The sequence below is a fragment of the Engraulis encrasicolus genome, chromosome 16 (genome assembly GCF_034702125.1).
Source record: "Engraulis encrasicolus isolate BLACKSEA-1 chromosome 16, IST_EnEncr_1.0, whole genome shotgun sequence".
Classification (NCBI taxonomy): Eukaryota; Metazoa; Chordata; class Actinopteri; order Clupeiformes; family Engraulidae; genus Engraulis; species Engraulis encrasicolus.
In genome coordinates, this window is record NC_085872.1 from 53,520,472 (window position 1) to 53,537,971 (window position 17,500).

The following is a 17,500-nucleotide window of genomic DNA, read 5'->3' on the forward strand; positions in this document are numbered from 1 at the left end:
AATAGCTTTGAAGGTCTTTCCCCAGTTTTAGCGTTGCTGTATAGTTACTGCATTTTGCCTTTGAAGGGCAGTACAGTATCATTAAAAGAAAAAAACATTCAAAACTCAAAGGGGAAAATAGAGGCAGAGGGAAAAGGAACAACAAGGAAACATTTTTTGCCATAGCCATATAAGACAACAGGCAGAAAAAGAAACCTTTGAGAATTTCAGAGTAGGAAACAGGGTAATTGAATTTCAGAGTAAGAAGCAGGGTAATTGAATTTCAGAGTAAGAAGCAGGGTAATTGAATTTCAGAGTAGGAAGGTAATTGATCAGAAGATCCTAGCTGAAGCAAGAATTTGCCTTAACAGATTTTGATTTCTTTCTTCCTTTTTGTATTCATGTGTGTATACAGTATTATTTTATTATTTTACTGGGGTGGTGGCACCATGGAGGTAGTATAAGAACTGGAGAGAGTGAATAAGTCCCGCCTCCAGTCATTGCAATGGGAAATGCTAAGCTAGTGAATTCAGCCAAAATTTAACGAATTTTTCAGCTTCAAAGATGGTGTCGTTTCCGCCGACAGTTTACTCAGCCAATTACGTGAAACGTTATTGTCTGACTTACGGTTAATCAGAAAGCTATATGGAAGACGGGCATTGGATGCATGGAGGTGCCCAACCACAGACCTGTAAAGGTTGCGCACCTACCAATCATCATGACCGAAGTGGATGTCGGAAATGCGAAAATGGTGACTTGCTAATCGGCGAAGCTAACCAGCCAAATCCTGCCCCCCTGGGTGGCACTACTACACTGGGGTGGTGGTACTACTACACTGGGGTGGTGGTACTACTACACTGGGGTGGTGGCACTACTACACTGGGGTGGTGGCACTACTACACTGGGGTGGTGGTACTACTACACTGGGGTGGTGGCACTACTACACTGGGGTGGTGGTACTACTACACTGGGGTGGTGGCACTACTACACTGGGGTGGTGGTACTACTACACTGGGGTGGTGGCACTACTACACTGGGGTGGTGGCACTACTACACTGGGGTGGTGGTACTACTACCCTCTTGTCCAAAGCAGACGGGACAGCAGTCAATATCCTACAACTGATCAGAGATTATTTTATCCATTTTATCGACTAGCGATTTGCTTACCGTCTCACCATCTGGCGTTCATTTCCTCTTTCTCAAACTTGGCGAACTCTGGCCAGTCACGGATGATGGCAAGCCATTTTGAACTCGACATTATGGCAAGCCATATCAACTATTTCCTATTAACTATAATTTCTCCATTTTATCGACTAGCGATTTGCTTACCGTCTCACCATTTGGCGTTCATTTCTTGTTTCTCAAACTCTCACCGGTCACGGATGATGGCAAGCCATTTCAACTCGACATTATGGCAAGCCCTATCAACTACTCACTAGTAGCTCTTTGAGTGCCATGGACTTGAAAATGAGTCTTTTCAGAATGTATGGCACAGTGCCAAAGACTTGATATCAAGTCAATTTGCATTTTTTTATGGGGGGTGGGGCCTAACACGTTGATCTGGTATGTTTGTTGTTCACATGGACAAAGAACTCAATTCTTTATGGCTCCTGAAAAATCACTCAAACGTTGAAAAAAGCCTAGCAACCCCCCGGTCTGATTTTGAAAATGGCTGGCACTCAATGAGTTAATTATAATTTCTCTGTTTTTGACTGATGCTATTGATTATCGCTTATCGCTTACCGTGTCCCACTTGGCGTTCATCTTCTCCTTCTCGAACTTGGCGAACTCGCGGCGGTCGTGGATGATGGTGAGCAGCTTCCAGATGAGCAGGAGGGCTAAGCCAATCAGGACGATGCCGGCCACCACGCCCGCCACGATGGGGGTGATGTCAGGACCATCAGGACACTCTGAGGAGAGAGGCGGAGGGAGAGAGGGAGAGGGGAAGAGGGGGAGAGAGAGCGAGAGAGAGAGAGATGGGCAGAGGAGAGGAGAGGAAAGGAGAGGAGAGGAGAGGAGAGGAGAGGAAAGGAAAGGAGAGGAGAGAGGAGAGGAGAGGAAAGCAGAGGAGAGGAGAGGAGAGGAAAGGAGAGAAGCGGGAGAGAGGAGGAGGAGGAGGAGGAGATGAGAGGGAGGGGAGAGGGGGAGGGAGAGGAGGAGGAGGGGAGAGGAGAGGGGAGGAGAGGAGAGGGTAGGAGAGGAGAGGAGAGAAGCGGAGAGGGGGGGAGAGAGGAGGAGGAGGAGGAGGAGGAGATGAGAGGGAGGGGGAGAGGGGGAGAGAGAGAGAGGGGGAGAGAGAGGGAGGGGGAGAGAGGGAGGGGGAGAGTGAGAGGGGGAGAGAGGGAGAGAGAGGGAGGGAGGGGTAGAGAGAGGGAGGAGGAGAGAGAGAGGGAGGGGTAGAGAGAGGGAGGGGAGAGAGAGGGAGGCGGAGAGAGTGAGAGAGAGAGAGGGAGAGGGAGAGAGAGGGAGGGGGAGAGAGAGAGGGAGGGAGGGGAGGGGCAGGGAGAGGGAGGGAGGAAGAGGGGGAGGGAGAGAGAGAGAAAGAGAGAGGCAAGCCCCCAAGTTTCATAGAAAGATAGAATGCTATATGTTAGATAGATACAACAATACAGTGTATATAGATAGATAAAGATAGCAATATGCATTGATCCCGCTGGCTAGAGAATCCTGTGTATCAAGAATGACGTCGCTTTAACATGGACGACATCCATTTCTTGGAATTCCATACCAGTCACTTTGGATTTGGATTTCGACGTACCGGTGACTTCCACCCCTTGGTGTAGAAGAAGTGATAAACTAGATTTGAATTTCGACTAGAGATGCACGATATATATCGGTGCGCTAAAATTTCGGCCGATATGGGCTTTTTCATATCGGCCCGATATAATGTTTTCCCGATCGGTTAATCAGTTCATTTAATGAAAACGTGGGAACTGCGTTCAAGCCGAGTAGAGACTTTTACTTTATATTTTCATTCAGGCCGGTTAGGTAGAACAAGCCTGTGATAGAGATTCTAGGAGTATTGTTCTAGGAGTATTATCAAATATTCTTTTAATTCATTATAGACCGTCTCTGGTATTATCTTATCCAGTCTCTCTACTTGTGTGATGCTGTGACTTGGCGTCTCTTATCACATGAAAGAGTCACATGACCGCCACCCAGGCAATGGCTTTTCTTTTTAATGTTTGAATGGACTGAGTGAAACATGAACTGAGATCATATTGAGATTATATCAATATATTATATTAAATATAAAAATGTGAACATATCGGATATCGGTATCGGTCCTGAGAAGCAGGTAATTATCGGTTATCGGTATTGGTTGATATTTTTAGATGCGTCCCAGCATCTCTATAAGAGGGTCTGTCTGTCCGTCCGTCCGTCCGTCTGAAACGCATTCCTTCAATTGTGTCTGAAACGCATTCCTTCAATTGTTCCTTCCTGTGGCCACAAGGCGGCAGAGTTGGCATTTTGGACCGGAGCGAATGCGTGCAATCCAAAACGGCCACAAGGCGGCAGAGTTGGCATTTTGGACCGGAGCAAATGCGTGCAAGCCAAAACGTAGGCCATATGATATGTTACCAAACCGGCAAGACTGATTGCATTGTGAGATAACTGAGGGGGCCATTCAATTTTCGGCATTGTTTTGCGTTTGGACAATGGGAGGCAACTTTATTTTGGTTCGTCAGAGACTCGCGGAAATGACGATTTAGAAGTCGGCAGGCAGTTTTTGACACAGATGTTTGTGCTCGGATAGAGGGGCGTTTGCATTGCACGCTCCACGACATGGAACCGTAATTAGTTGACAGGCGACCCGCAGCGCATACAGCTCTTCCTCTAAACGGGGACCTGTAACATTTGGTTAGCTTTTCTCCTTTCATAACATTCACATTTTCCTTTCTGCTTGGATCGAGGGCGTTTGCATTGCATAACGCTCCACGACATGGAACTGTAATTAGTTGACAGCCCGCAGCGCCTCTAAACGTGGACTTTTTTTTCCCTTTCATAACATTTCACATTTCCTCCGCTTTTGTCCAGTCCACAAAATCGGGTTCAGTCGTCTGTGTGTAGCCTACGAAAAAGGGAGGCTCCCTTTTAATATTCCCAGCGAGTTTACTTCTGCCTTTTCAGTGAGTAGCCTAGTCAGTGTGCGCTGCGCTCTGAAACATGGTGCTAGACAGCTGGGCCATTTGACATATGGTATGTTACTCGTAGGCTACAAAGGGAGGTTCTTTCGTTGGCGGGCTACCCCACAGGTGCTTTCCGTTGCGCTCAGAGAGAGCACGGGAGAGAACGCGTCTTTCGTAATTGCTTTGCAGTCGTGTGAATTTGGTTAACTCTGGCACGGAAGCTCACTGCTTTGTGCCTTGACGGTGAAGATGGTATTGAAAAATAAGCGCATAATTCACCTAAAGGGTGAACCCATAAGCGCATGATTGACCCAAACGGTTTTATTTATTTATTATTTGTCGATGTTTACATTCTTTCCCACATGCACATGATGTTGAAATGGCGTGATACTAAAGGTTGATACTAATAAATGTCTAGTCATTTGTAATGTAGCCGACTTGATCTATGTGACATTTTAAATCATATGGTTGTTTTCAAAATCCAAGAATGATAAGCTTATTATAGCCTAAACTGCAAAAAGTGTCTCGCCATGTCTCGCCATTTTGCTGCCTGCCATATTATTTGCAGTTTCCATGGGCAATATGACCAATAAACAAAAAGTACATCCTCAGGGGGGCGTTGACAGGTTAGGAGGAAGCCAGGGGGGCGTTTGGGGGAAAATATGGCATAGTTGGAACTGGCATAGAGGGACGCATCTGTTGTCCGCCTGTCGGCCTTGTTTTATATCGTGCATCACTAATTTCGACGTACCGGTGACTTCGACCACGTGCACCACCTTGGTGGTGTCGGTCCTGATATTTTTACGTACCGGTGACCTCCACCACGTGCACGACCTTGGTGGTGTCGTTCTTGACGGCGTAGGTGTAGTAGAACCAGCAGTCGTTGGCGTCGCGCTCCTTGCAGTGGGAGATGAAGGGCTCGGCGCCCGGCTGCGGCAGCTCGTCGCGACTCTTCACCATCTCCAGGTGGAAGTACATGCACTCCTGCTGACACGTCTCCTTCTTATCGCCCGTGCCAAACGCACGACACTGGACACAGTCCCTGGAGGGGGGGGAGGGGGGGGGGATGGGAAGAGAGAGGCAAGAGAGAGAGAGAGAGAGAGAGAGAGAGAGAGATGGGAGGAGAGAGGCAAGAGAGTAAAAGAGAAAAAAAGAGAGAGATGGGAAGAGAGAGAGAGAGAGAGAGAAAGAGAGGGAGAGAGAGAAAGAGAAGCGGGGAGAGAGGGAAAAAAGAGAGAGATGGGAGGAGAGAGAGAGAGAAAGAAAGAGAGAAGAGGGGAGAGAGGGAAAGAAGGATATTTATATTATAAAAAGGAGTAAGCCATCGAAAGTAAAGTGTACTCTTTTTTAGTCGTCTGTGCCAACCGTGCAAGACTGGCCGGATGGAGGGATAGAGAAAGATGGAGGAAGAAATAATGACCCGTGTACATCAGGTGCGACCCAGGTAGCTGGGGTGGTTGAAGAAGTTTCGCCATGAATTTGTTTTATTCGCTCTGGACGCGGCACTGACATGTTTGATTCAGCTAATCACATAACGGTTCTGCCTTGACAGCCTGGGACATTCGCCGATGTGAACGTTCCAATTGGTTTTCGCCGAACCGCGTCATAGCGAATTCGCTTAAGATTAGCTTGAGTTTAATCGTCAAAATTCGCTCTGGTCGCTCAAGAAGCTTCGCTCCCGGCGAATTCGCTCTGGTAGCTTTATTCGCCTTCCCTCCATAGAGAAATAATGACTTCCGCCGCGCAGGTCGCCTAGTTCGCCCTCGATGTACACGGGGCTTAATAGTTGCAGTGCACTCATCGCCCATGCCCAACTGTCCACAATCCCCGAAGAGACAGGGGTGAATTTCTCAAAACCAAAGTTGCTTACTACATTAGCTACTTTGTTGTTTTCAGTGCATTTTCCCATTGGCAACTACCAAAGCTGCGAACAGGCTAACAACTTCTCGTTTGAAACCAGATTATTCTGGACTCCAAAACATGTTACTCTGCAGTTAAATATCCAAAAGAGGAGGCACACATTTACCCAATCTCAGTCTGTATCGGCCTTTTCCAAAATTCCAAAGTTCCAAACTAAAGGCTGTGGATGGCGTGGGTTCAGTTTCAAGTTTACGCACAAACACAGGTTTCCAAAAAAGGGTTCTTGTTTATTCCAACGAAAAAGTCCACAGGTTTTCTTTAAACAAAGTTCCATTCCATTTCCAATATCCAAATTCTTGTTAAATGGTAAAATCTTTTTATCGCACCAAACCATGCCACGCCGCCCGACATTGATTCTAAGACCTAAATAGCTGCACCTGCGCTTAGGTAGGCGTCTCCAAAATTACAAATCTGAGTGCGCTTGACGAAAAAACAGAAATGGCCATGACACAGTGTAACAGAGGCTAACTAGCACAGAGTTGGCGTGGAACGTTGGTAAAACCTCCCTCCGATAGCCTCATACAGTCTCGTGCCGTTGGGCCAAGAGACTAGTCTCTTGGCCCAGCGGTATCGTACTGTGTCTCCCATTGCCGAATTGTTGTAGTTGATGAGGTCGCACGTTCGATCCCCGAGGGGGGTGAACAGGTGCAAGATGACCTCCGTCACAACAGTCCTGGACACAATTGATGTCCTTCAAAAGCAGAAGTCTTATGCATGCACATGTACACACGTACTACACGCACGCACGCAGTCACGCAAACAGATGTAATCAGGGCTCGAGTTGTAGGGGGGTGAGGGGGGGATGAAAATGGTCTAAAATCATCCCCCTCAATGAAAATGGTCTAAAATCATCCCCCTCTAAAACAGAGATCCCTTCTTCACATATTGTGTTAAAGTTGCACTTGAAACAACTACATTTTCAAAATTTTCTCCCGGGGGAGAAACCCCCGAACCCCCAATAATCAGAATTAATCTCTAACCATCCCCCCTGCTTTGATTTTACAACTCGACCACTGGATGCAAGCCGTTACAGCCACCACCCGAGGGAGAGAAATCGCGACTCGTTTTGAACTCACTTGTGCTCGGGACACACGCCAGGGCAGGTGGGGCACACCTCGCAGGTGGCGCCCTGGAACTTGGGGTCCGTGCACTTGCAGACGCCGCACTCGCAGGTGCCGCGCCCGTTGCAGATCTGCTTGTTCCTGGCCATGCAGGTGGAGGTGTCCATGGAGCAGTCGCACGCAGAGCCCGTGTAGTTGGCGTCGCAGATGCAGACGCGGCACTCGCAACGACCGTGTCCTGAGAGAGAGAGAGGGAGAGAGAGAGAGAGAGAGAGAGAGACAGAGAGAGAGGAGCAAGGAGGAGGGGGGGAGGGGGGAGAGAGAGAAAGAGGGAGAGAGAAAGAGGGAAAGAGACAGAGAGAGAGAGGGGGGGGAGAGAGAGAGAGAGAGAGAGAGAGAGAGAGAGAGAGAGAGAGAGATTGATTGTTTACATTTATTGCCATTTCAGCAGCTATGGCTATATCATGGCCAATACAGATAGAGAAAAAAACATTACATCACATTTTAAAAAAAGGAAACACAACTGTATAAATTAAGAGACTAAATACGCTTCTTAACATCAATACATTCCAAAAAAACCTTTAAAGGTGGGACCTTATTAAAAAGATCAGAAACAGTGTCTTTCTTGAAAAGCTGCTGCCTTTTCATTCTCAGTTCATGTGCTAATACCGTACCTCCACAGAGCTTATTGTTGGACCGGTCGCAGTTGAAGTTGTCACACTCGCAGTATGTGCCGCTGTACCTGTAAACGACAAAAGGAAAGGGGATTTGTAGTTCAATAGCCATGTCTTATAATGGGTTTCATGGGGGGAAAAGACTACACACACTAGGCTATGTGAAGAGGGCATTTTTGTAATTCAAAAGTCCCATCTTAAAATGGGTTTCAACGGGATAAAAGACTACAACAAATAATCGTTTAGGAGAGAAAGATAGCCCGAACTCCGCCCAACCAATGCAGAGGAGTGTGCTCAAAGTCCTAAGTCTCCTAAGGGGGCCTTTTCCCCTCCTTCCTCATCTCGTTTTGTGGTGTTTGCACAAGACCTTCGCTACCGCCATCTACAGCGCTAAGGGGACTCAATTCTCAACCTCAAGACTCCAAAGGTCTCCTAATCGAAGTCTCCTAAAGGGGCGTTCACCCGACATCACATGGATACCGGAAAATAACAAGCCTGAAGTATCTTTCTCTCCTATACGATTCTTTGACTACACACTGGGCTACCTGAAGAGGCCATTTTTGTAGTTCAATAGCCACATCTTATAATGACTCTTTAATAAGAGAAAAGACTACAAAAAAAAGAAAACAAAGAAAAGACTACCTGAAGAGGCCATTTTGGGCCATTTGTAGTTCAATAGCTGTGTTTTACAATAGGCTTCAATGGGAGAAAACACTACACAAATGGCGTCATTTTGAGCGGCCATTTAGGGCCCCTTGTAGTTCAATAGCCTATAATAGTGGCTCGTTCAAAAAGTCGAGAATCCCAGGAAAGCCGACCCAAAACCTCGGGAACGTGGGTGAACATTTGGTGACGCAATGTCAGATTGATAATTATCAAGGTTGATCTCAGGCTGAAGTATATAACAACGAGTTCCCGAGCTTATGTTTTGTGTGACGACACACGCATCATCAACATGTCGCCCATGCATGCAACTGGCATGTAAACATATGTATGTATGTATGCATGTATCATATATGCTAAAATATCATCTTGTAATCACTATCAACAACACCAGTTAATGTCATTCAATTGCAGATGCACATATGTCAGTAATGCTGGTCTCTGACTGTTTAATTTAGCTTACTTCAGCTAAAATGATATGTCGTGGATGTGGAGGCTCAAGTGGAGGTGAAAAAAAGAAAAGAGGACCAAAACAAAACAAGCATGATTCCCGATTGTTCCGGGGTCAGTGGCGTTCATGCGCCAAACTCCAGAACTCGGTTGTCATGTGAGCAGTGTCGTCAGCTGTCTCGAGAGGTCCCGAGCCCGTGAAGGCAACATAGGTCTCAATGGGAGAAAAGTCTACTCACTAGGCTACTTGAAGAGGCCATGTTTGTAGTTCAAAAGCAGCCTCTGACAATAGGTCTCAGTGGGAGAAAAGACTACAAATGGCTACCTCTCCTCCGGGTTCTCCCTCTTCTTGCATTCGCAGGTGCCACAGACACAGTCTCCGTTGTTGGAGCAGATGTCGGCGGTGGTGTTGTCCGCTCTGCAGTTGGCATCCAGATCCTCGGTGCGCACCTCGTCAGTGGAACACTCGCACATCTGCCCGATGCGGCCGTCGTTACAACTGAAACAAACAGACAACACGTCAGCAAAGCTCTTTTCATCATTATGATCACCCATAGAGGTGGAACATTACACTAGAAGTAGTAACAACTGATGCGTCCATCTGGCCTCTGTGGCTCTCCTGAAAAAGGAAGAAAACTAAGACATAAACAATGTGCTAGCACTTAGCATTTAACATTTGCTTCAAAGCGAGGGGGGAAGGGGACACAGAGCGAGCGAGAGAGAGAGAGAGAGAGAGAGAGAGAGAGAGAGAGAGAGAGAGAGAGAGAGAAAGAGAGAGAGAGGAGGAGAGAGAGAGAAAGAGAGAGAGAGAGAGAGAGAGAGAGAGAGAGAGAGAGACAGGGAGAAAGAAAGAAAGAAAGAAAGAAAGAAAGAAAGAAAGAAAGAAAGAAAGAGAGAAAGAGAGAGACAGCGAAAGGGAGCGAGATATACATGTCCGTGTGAGCTACTGACCGACAGGCACCGCATTCGAAGGTGCCGTTGCCCTCGGAGCACTGCGGGGAGTTGGGGATGCCCTCCCCGTGGCACTCGCACTCGCAGTGGAAGGCCAGGTTGACCTCCACCTCCTCCGTGAAGCCCTGGATCTTGATCTTGATGGTCTCCCGCTTGTTGGAGGGGCAGCCCTTTGCCGTGATGGCCACGTCGAATGTCACCTGAAACAAACAAACCCCATTTCAGAGTTTCTTCTCGACTTAATGATAGGACTGTATGATAGGAGAGTGAAGGGCAGCCCTTTGCCGTGATGGCCACGTCGAATGTCACCTGAAACAAACCCCATTTAGTCTTCTTGACTTAAAGGGACACTGTGATTTTGTGACTGAGATTTTTAGTTGTTTATTTCCAGAATTCATGCTGCCCATTCACTAATGTTACGTTTTTCATGAATACTTACCACCAGCATCAACTTCTAAGCATTCATTATGACTGGAAAAATTTAAATTTTCATACATGAAAAGGGGGATCTTCTCCATGGTCTGCCATTTTTAGATGCAAAAATGACTGTACTTGGACCACACTAGAAAATATTTGTTTATTACTTAGTAAACTTTCATGTAAAGATCAAATTTGGCAATAGGCAGCCCAGTTTCAATGAGCAGCATAGTTGCAGTACCTTTTTTGACCATTTCCTGCACAGTTTCCCTTTAATGATAGGACTGTCTGATAGGAGATTGAAGGTGGTGACAGGAAGCGAGTGGGGAGAGAGAGAGACGTGGAAGGGCTGGCAAAGCACCCGGGCCGGGAATCGAACCCGGGTCAGCCGCATGGTAGACGAGTGCCCTACCGTTTGGACAAATAAATAATCTATCTATCTAGAATAAGCAGGAACTGAAGACTGTTGCAATAGGGCTCAATAGCATCACCAGGGATAAAACCAAGTGCCTATTGATGTCTATGGATTGCAAATTACAGGCTGTAACTGACTGGAAAGTATTTGCAACCAAATAATTAAAAATGTAAAGTGTGATGTATAAATACTAGACTGTCCAATTACTTTTGGTCCCTTAAAAAAGGAGAGGCACTGATAGAAAATGTCATAATTCCTTCACAGTTCATTCGATTTGGATGCAAACACCCCCATATTAAAGCTAAAAGTCTGCTGTTAATGTGCATCTCGTTTGTTTAATTTCAAATCCATTGGGATGGTGTACAGCACCAAAAAGATGAAAATTGTGCAGATGTCCAAATATTTATGGCCCTAACTGTATATACTGTACATACATTTCAAACAGAGTAGTATCGGTATGGTATCGGTCGATACTGCACAGTCGGGTGTCGAGTATCGGGGCCAAAAAATGGTATCAGTGCATCACTAGTACCAACTGTACTCAACATGAAACACTAAATACTTTCAATATTGCATCCTGTCACAATTCTACAATTTATAAAAACAACACAAAAAGGACTACAAACGAACTTTGCCATTACTGTAGTCTTTTCTCCCATCGAGGCCCATTATACAACAACACAAAAAGGACTACAAACGAACCTCGTCGCCGATGGAGATGTTGAAGCACTTGCGTCCGTCGTCGCCGGTCTTGCTCACGCCGTTCTTGCAGTGGGAGACGTAGGAGATGGAGACTCCTTCAGGAAGCTTACTGTTCTCCAGGACCACCTCGGAAGACAGGGCCTGGAGGAAAGGAGGACAAAAGAGGAGTGAAGACAAGCGAACAAGTGCAAAAGCAGCCCCCTTTAGATAGATACTGTAGATAGACAGATAGATAGACAGACAGACAGACAGACAGACAGACAGATCTTACGTTGTAGGCGTCGATAATGAGCTTGATGACGTTGGAGGAGTTGGAGGAGAGGGTTCCCACGGCCGACTTGGGAATCAGGTTCTGCAGCTCCTGAAACGCACAAAGATAAAAAAGATGAGGATTTATTTATTCACATCTAGCCATTTATAGATGTGGATTTATTTGTTTATTCACTTATAGCCATTTATAGGACGTGAGTTCATCCCCCTCACAGACTAGTAAACAGCCGTTGAGCAACACCCACATATACACACTTCTGTGCCTTGAAGACAGCCTGGAACTTCATTTCGAAAATCAACACGCACACACGCACGCTCTCACGCATACACCACACACACACACCACACACACACACACGCGTCTTTCCTTACCTTGTAGACGGGCTGGAACTCGTTGGTGACGGCGAAAATGGTCTGAATGTTGTTCTCACTCAGCTTCTGCACCAGGTGGGCAATGGATGGGTAGTCCTATACAACACAAAACACATGGATATCTATGGAGGTTAAAACTACAGTTCCCAAGATGCATTGAGGATAGCTATTAGGCAATGGATGGGTAGTCCTATACAACTCAAAACACATGGATGTCTATGGAGGTTAAAACTACAGTTCCCAAGATGCTTTGAGGATAGCTATAGGCAATGGATGGGTACTACTATACAACACAAAACACATGGGCATGAAGACCACATTGTAAACTGTATATCTACAGGCATTATGCATTGAGGATAGCTGTGGGCGGTGGATGGCAGTAGAGGATGACATTTTTCAGGAATTCCTGTGGGTCCCGGGGGATTCCCGCGGGAAGATGAACGGGAGAGGGCATGAGCGGGAATAAAGATGAACAGGAGCGGGCAGGAACAGGAATAAAAATAAACGAGAGCGGGAATGCTCGCTTATTTTTTCATTAAGAAAGGCCTCGTTTTTAGGTTGAAACGGGAGTGGGATTGATTAGTGGGAGTGGGCAGGATTGGGAAACATTCTTTTCAGGAGTGGACGGGATGGGATTTGTTTCTTTTACTCCAGTTTGGGATGGGACGGGATGGGATTTTTTTTCTGGGACTGGGATGGGACGGGAGTGAAAATCCACTCCTGTGCTCTATTCAAAAAATTACATTGACTTCTATGGGCCCAAAACGGCTGAAAAAAAAAAAAAAAAACGCCAACCTACAGACGCTCATCCCAAGTAGCCCAATTGGGCGGGCACCAGCCCAATCTGGCAACACTGCAGGTGAATACCCCTTTAGAAGAGCTTTGGTTGGGAGGCCTCTGGAGACTTACAGTTGAGAGTAAATGGAGCTCCCTTTCCGCTATAGATGGCGGTAGCACATCATCTTTTGCAAGCCAAACACGTCTATCGAACTACAAAAATGGCCGCCAGCTGGACTCACGTAGTAGTGGCTCATGGTGTACATGTTGTTCTCCATGTGGCATTTGTAGCAGTATGTAGTCTTAAGTCCCATTGAAACCCATAGTCAAACACGTCTAACTGTTGTTCTCCATATGACTATAGTAGTTAGCGCAGTATGTAGTCTTTAGTCCCATTGAAACCCATAGTCAAACATATCTATCGAACTACAAAAATGGCCGCCAGCTGGACTCACGTAGTAGTGGCTCATGGTGTACATGTTGTTCTCCATATGACTATAGTAGTTAGCGCAGTATGTAGTCTTTAGTCCCATTGAAACCCATAGTCAAACACGTCTATCGAACTACAAAAATGGCCGCCAGCTGGACTCACGTAGTAGTGGCTCATGGTGTACATGTTGTTCTCCATGTGGCATTTGCCGTCGTTGGGGAGGACGATGCCGCCCAGTTTACCGTCGCCGGCGAAGTGGAATCCGGCGTCAGTAGAGAAGACAAGCAGACGGGTGTTGTTACGCCAACCGATCTGGTCCTGAAGGAGAGAAAGAGAGAGGGAGAGAAAGAGAGAGGGAGAGAAAGAGAGAAACAGAGACAGGGATTAATTTAATGCACAATTCAATATTTTTAAGGGCCACCATTTCGTACTTGTAAGATATCACATCGACGATGAAGACTGAAGACATGTATGTTTCATTGGTTGAACGAGGGCTACACAATTATGGAAAAAAAAACCATAATTACGATTACTTTGATCAAAATTACGATCACGATTATTAGACACGATTATGCAGCAGAGCTGATTTTGACACTCGCAGTGAAAGAAAAGTTTCCATTGTGATGTTGAATACATATTCATTTTTCCAATGTAGCTGATGATATCATTGACAAACACAACAATGAGTGAGTGAGTGAGTGAGTGAGTGAGCGAGAGAGCGAGAGAGCGAGCGAGAGTGAGTGAGAGAGCTAGAGGGAGTGAGAGAGTGAGAGAGCGAGTGTGAGTGAGTGAGAAAGCGAGAGTGAGAGAGCGAGAGTGAGAAAGAGACAGTGAGTGAGTTAGTGAGAGAGCGAGAGCGAGCGAGTGAGAGGGAGATTGAATTGCTACCAGGGTGGGTTAATTATCGTTAACGATTGTTTTTCCCCTGACAACAATAAAACGATGACGGAAAAAACAGCATGCGTTAGTACGAAAAATATAACGATATTGATTTATATTTTCGTCAAAAAAAAATTAAAATGTGACTACAATACCACCGGAGACGAAAACCAATAGGAAGCATTTTTGTTAATATGTCACTGAAACATTGAAAAAGAATTGCCTGATATTTTGCAAGTCGCGACCCTCATCTGCTCCGCGTGCGTCTCCCTCCTCCCCTCCCACACACACACACACACGCAGGTAACCTACAGTGACAGGCAGCGTCGGTGCCGTGCCCTTTTTTAACAGCAGTAGCCTACTTTTCAGTGCAATGCCAGTTGGGAAAATATTGTTGCCCATTTATCCATGACGAAGAAGTTTATGCAGTCATGAAATAGCGGTGCTGTTGCACAGCAACCATCTTTCTTTAACGATGCATTTTTGCGGAATTTCTCCATTCCCTGTCGCTTTCATTAACCTGCTACCCGACGGTCGTTGTCTGATCTTTTTTCAATGTTCGCTAATGTTTGTAATTTAAGGGTCTATGCGTAGGCACAAGCCTTCTGATAAGAATCACTTTAGTGCCGATCGCAAAGGATTCGGAAGTGTGGAGTTTTGCGACTTGTTTCAGTCAAGGACACTGACAAAGGAAGTGAAAGGCCCTTCCATGCTTTCACATACGTTATTGCAATAACGTCTTGCGAATGCATGCAGCCATGTACACAACCATGTCAAAGAGTGCGCGTATGCCATCACAACTTTGCATCAAGCAAATAATATGCAACAACTTGCAATACACGCACGAGAGAGAGAGAGAGAGAGAGAGAGAGGTCTTCCAAAAGGTGCCATTGTAACGCTTGCACAGGCTGGCTACTGTACCCCGCGGTGTTCTTGATTACTGGCCTATACCCACAAGTATTTTTTTCATAACGTGCAGTCCTGTTTCCCCCCGATGTCGTTCTAAAATATCGACAGAGATTTATGAGTGTCGCTGCCATCATTTTTTTTTTTACACATTGGACACATCGCTCTGGCAGTTTTTGACAATAGTTTATGATTACAATAGGCCCTATGTCATTTTAATCATTGATTTTCCCAAATGGTATTTTAGTTTGACAATTTTATAGAGAAGTGTAGACAAGAGGAAATGAATGTAGGCTAATAGCCTATTTTAGTTGACTAAAATTATTTTAGATTTCGTCGACTAAAATTGTATGAATTTTAGTGGACTAAACAAAAATGATTTAGATGACTAAATTGTGACTAAAACTAAAATTACATTTTCGTCAAGAGACTAAAACTAAAACTAAATTAAAAATTCCTGTCAAAATTAACACTGGTTGCCAGGTGTGTCTGATTCATCTGCGTTCACTTACCCCACACACGGCGACCTGCATGATGGCGTCGAATCCTCCCTCGGGCGAGTCCAGGTTGCCAGATATCTGCTGCTGACTGACTAGCGTGTTGAACTGCGAGCCGTCCGACGTCAGTTTCAGCACGTTCTTGTAGCTGAAGGGCCGGGTGCAGTTCTGGTCCGTGCTGAAATGACAAGGAGGTCATGTTTGTAGTTCAATAGCCAGAACGTAAAAAGGGTTTCAATGGGGGAAAAGACTACACACTAAGAGGTTGCTGAAAAGGTGGCAATATAGGACCATTTCTGGAGTCCACTAGCCATGTCTTATGGTGCATTCCCCAGAGGTAGGAGCTTCCTAGTAGGCAACAAGGAGACAGCTACCTCCCACTTGAAAGCATTCCAACCAGCAAGTCAAACAAACTACAAAAATGGAGGGACAAAAACTACATATGCACTTCTCAAAGATGTCAGCAATGTAAACATCATCATGCGTTATTTTCATTTAGCCGCATTTCATCTTTGAAATACGCAATGTCAACATAAGAACGGCAGCGGAGAAAAGCGGAATGATCAAGTCGCGAGCTGGGGCCTAATTGAAGTACACCGACTTCCTCCCATTGACAACCGTGTGATGTCATCACAGCAATGGCAGTGCACAGCGTTAGGAATAGTTTATGTTGCACATTACTCAGCAATCATCACTTTGTAGACAAATAGAGTTAATTCGGACAGGTTAACGGTTGCAAAACCGTCCGTGAACCTTTCTAAGGTGTAGTTATATTGGCATTGCCTCTTGCAAAGATGGGAAGCTCCTACCGCTGGGGAACGAGCCATTACAATGGGGTTCTATAGGAGAAAGAGCCTACAAAGCTAGGCTAGCTGCTGACCTGCAGGGGTTTCAATATGGGAACAAAGCTACAGCTAGGCTAGTTACTGACCTGCAGGGGTTTCAATAGGGGAACAAAGCTAGGCTAGGCTAGCTACTGACCTGCAGGGGTTTCAATAGGGGAACAAAGCTAGGCTAGGCTAGCTACTGACCTGCAGGGGTTTCAATAGGGGAAAGAGACTACAAAGCTACAGCTAGGCTAGCTACTGACCTGCAGGGGTTTCAATAGGGGAACAAAGCTAGGCTAGGCTAGCTACTGACCTGCAGGGGTTTCAATAGGGGAACAAAGCTAGGCTAGGCTAGCTGCTGATCTGCAAGGGGTTACAATAGGGGAAAAGACTACAACATTACAGCTAGGCTAGCTGCTGACCTGCAGGGGTTTCAATAGGGGAACAAAGCTAGGCTAGGCTAGCTGCTGCTAGCTGCTGACCTGCAGGGCTTTCAATAGGGGAACAAAGCTAGGCTAGGCTAGCTACTGACCTGCAGGGGTTTCAATAGGGGAACAAAGCTAGGCTAGGCTAGCTGCTGACCTGCAGGGGTTTCAAGAGGGGAAAAGACTACAAAGCTACAGCTAGGCTAGCTACTGACCTGCAGGGGTTTCAATAGGGGAACAAAGCTAGGCTAGGCTAGCTACTGACCTGCAGGGGTTACAATATGGGAACAAAGCTAGGCTAGGCTAGTTACTGACCTGCAGGGGTTTCAATAGGGGAACAAAGCTAGGCTAGGCTAGCTGCTGATCGGCAGGGGTTTCAATAGGGGAACAAAGCTAGGCTAGGCTAGCTGCTGACCTGCAGGGGTTTCAATAGGGGAACAAAGCTAGGCTAGGCTAGCTACTGACCTGCAGGGGTTGAGCAGCTTGGCGGGCGTGGTGGAGATGTAAGGCATGACGGTCTTCTCCACGAAGGAGCCGAAACCTGAGAAGGGGAGGAGTCAGAACATTAGCTTGCCTTGCCATTTACACAACATCTCCTGCTTGTATCTACAGTTGACATTAAACAGCATCTACTGATTGATTCTACAGTTGACATTAAACAGCAACTCCTACAGCAGCTCTACATTAACACCAGCCAACTGGCTACATGCTGGTGAAATTTCAGTTTGGCTGGTAGAGAAGACCAATTTACTAGC

The 17,500-nt window shown here is 46.1% G+C and overlaps 1 protein-coding gene across 2 annotated transcripts in view; it reads right to left on the bottom strand.

Annotated features, from left to right (window-relative positions):
* Positions 1–17,500, bottom strand: part of LOC134465927 (integrin beta-1-like) — a 57,847-nt gene that overhangs the window by 3,963 nt on the left and 36,384 nt on the right. Inside the window, exons 8-20 of one of the 2 annotated variants that reach the window (XM_063219828.1) lie at positions 17,211–17,286; positions 15,509–15,671; positions 13,374–13,529; positions 12,005–12,100; positions 11,634–11,723; positions 11,363–11,503; positions 9,829–10,028; positions 9,203–9,376; positions 7,765–7,832; positions 7,106–7,328; positions 4,944–5,151; positions 4,861–4,885; positions 1,723–1,889 (exon numbers count right to left, since the gene is read on the bottom strand). In XM_063219828.1, the coding sequence (XP_063075898.1) occupies positions 1,723–1,889; positions 4,861–4,885; positions 4,944–5,151; positions 7,106–7,328; positions 7,765–7,832; positions 9,203–9,376; positions 9,829–10,028; positions 11,363–11,503; positions 11,634–11,723; positions 12,005–12,100; positions 13,374–13,529; positions 15,509–15,671; positions 17,211–17,286 (1,787 nt within the window). Of the gene's footprint in view, positions 1–1,722; positions 1,890–4,860; positions 4,886–4,918; positions 5,152–7,105; positions 7,329–7,764; positions 7,833–9,202; positions 9,377–9,828; positions 10,029–11,362; positions 11,504–11,633; positions 11,724–12,004; positions 12,101–13,373; positions 13,530–15,508; positions 15,672–17,210; positions 17,287–17,500 lie in introns of both variants that reach the window. The other variant, XM_063219827.1, reaches the window with a different exon arrangement.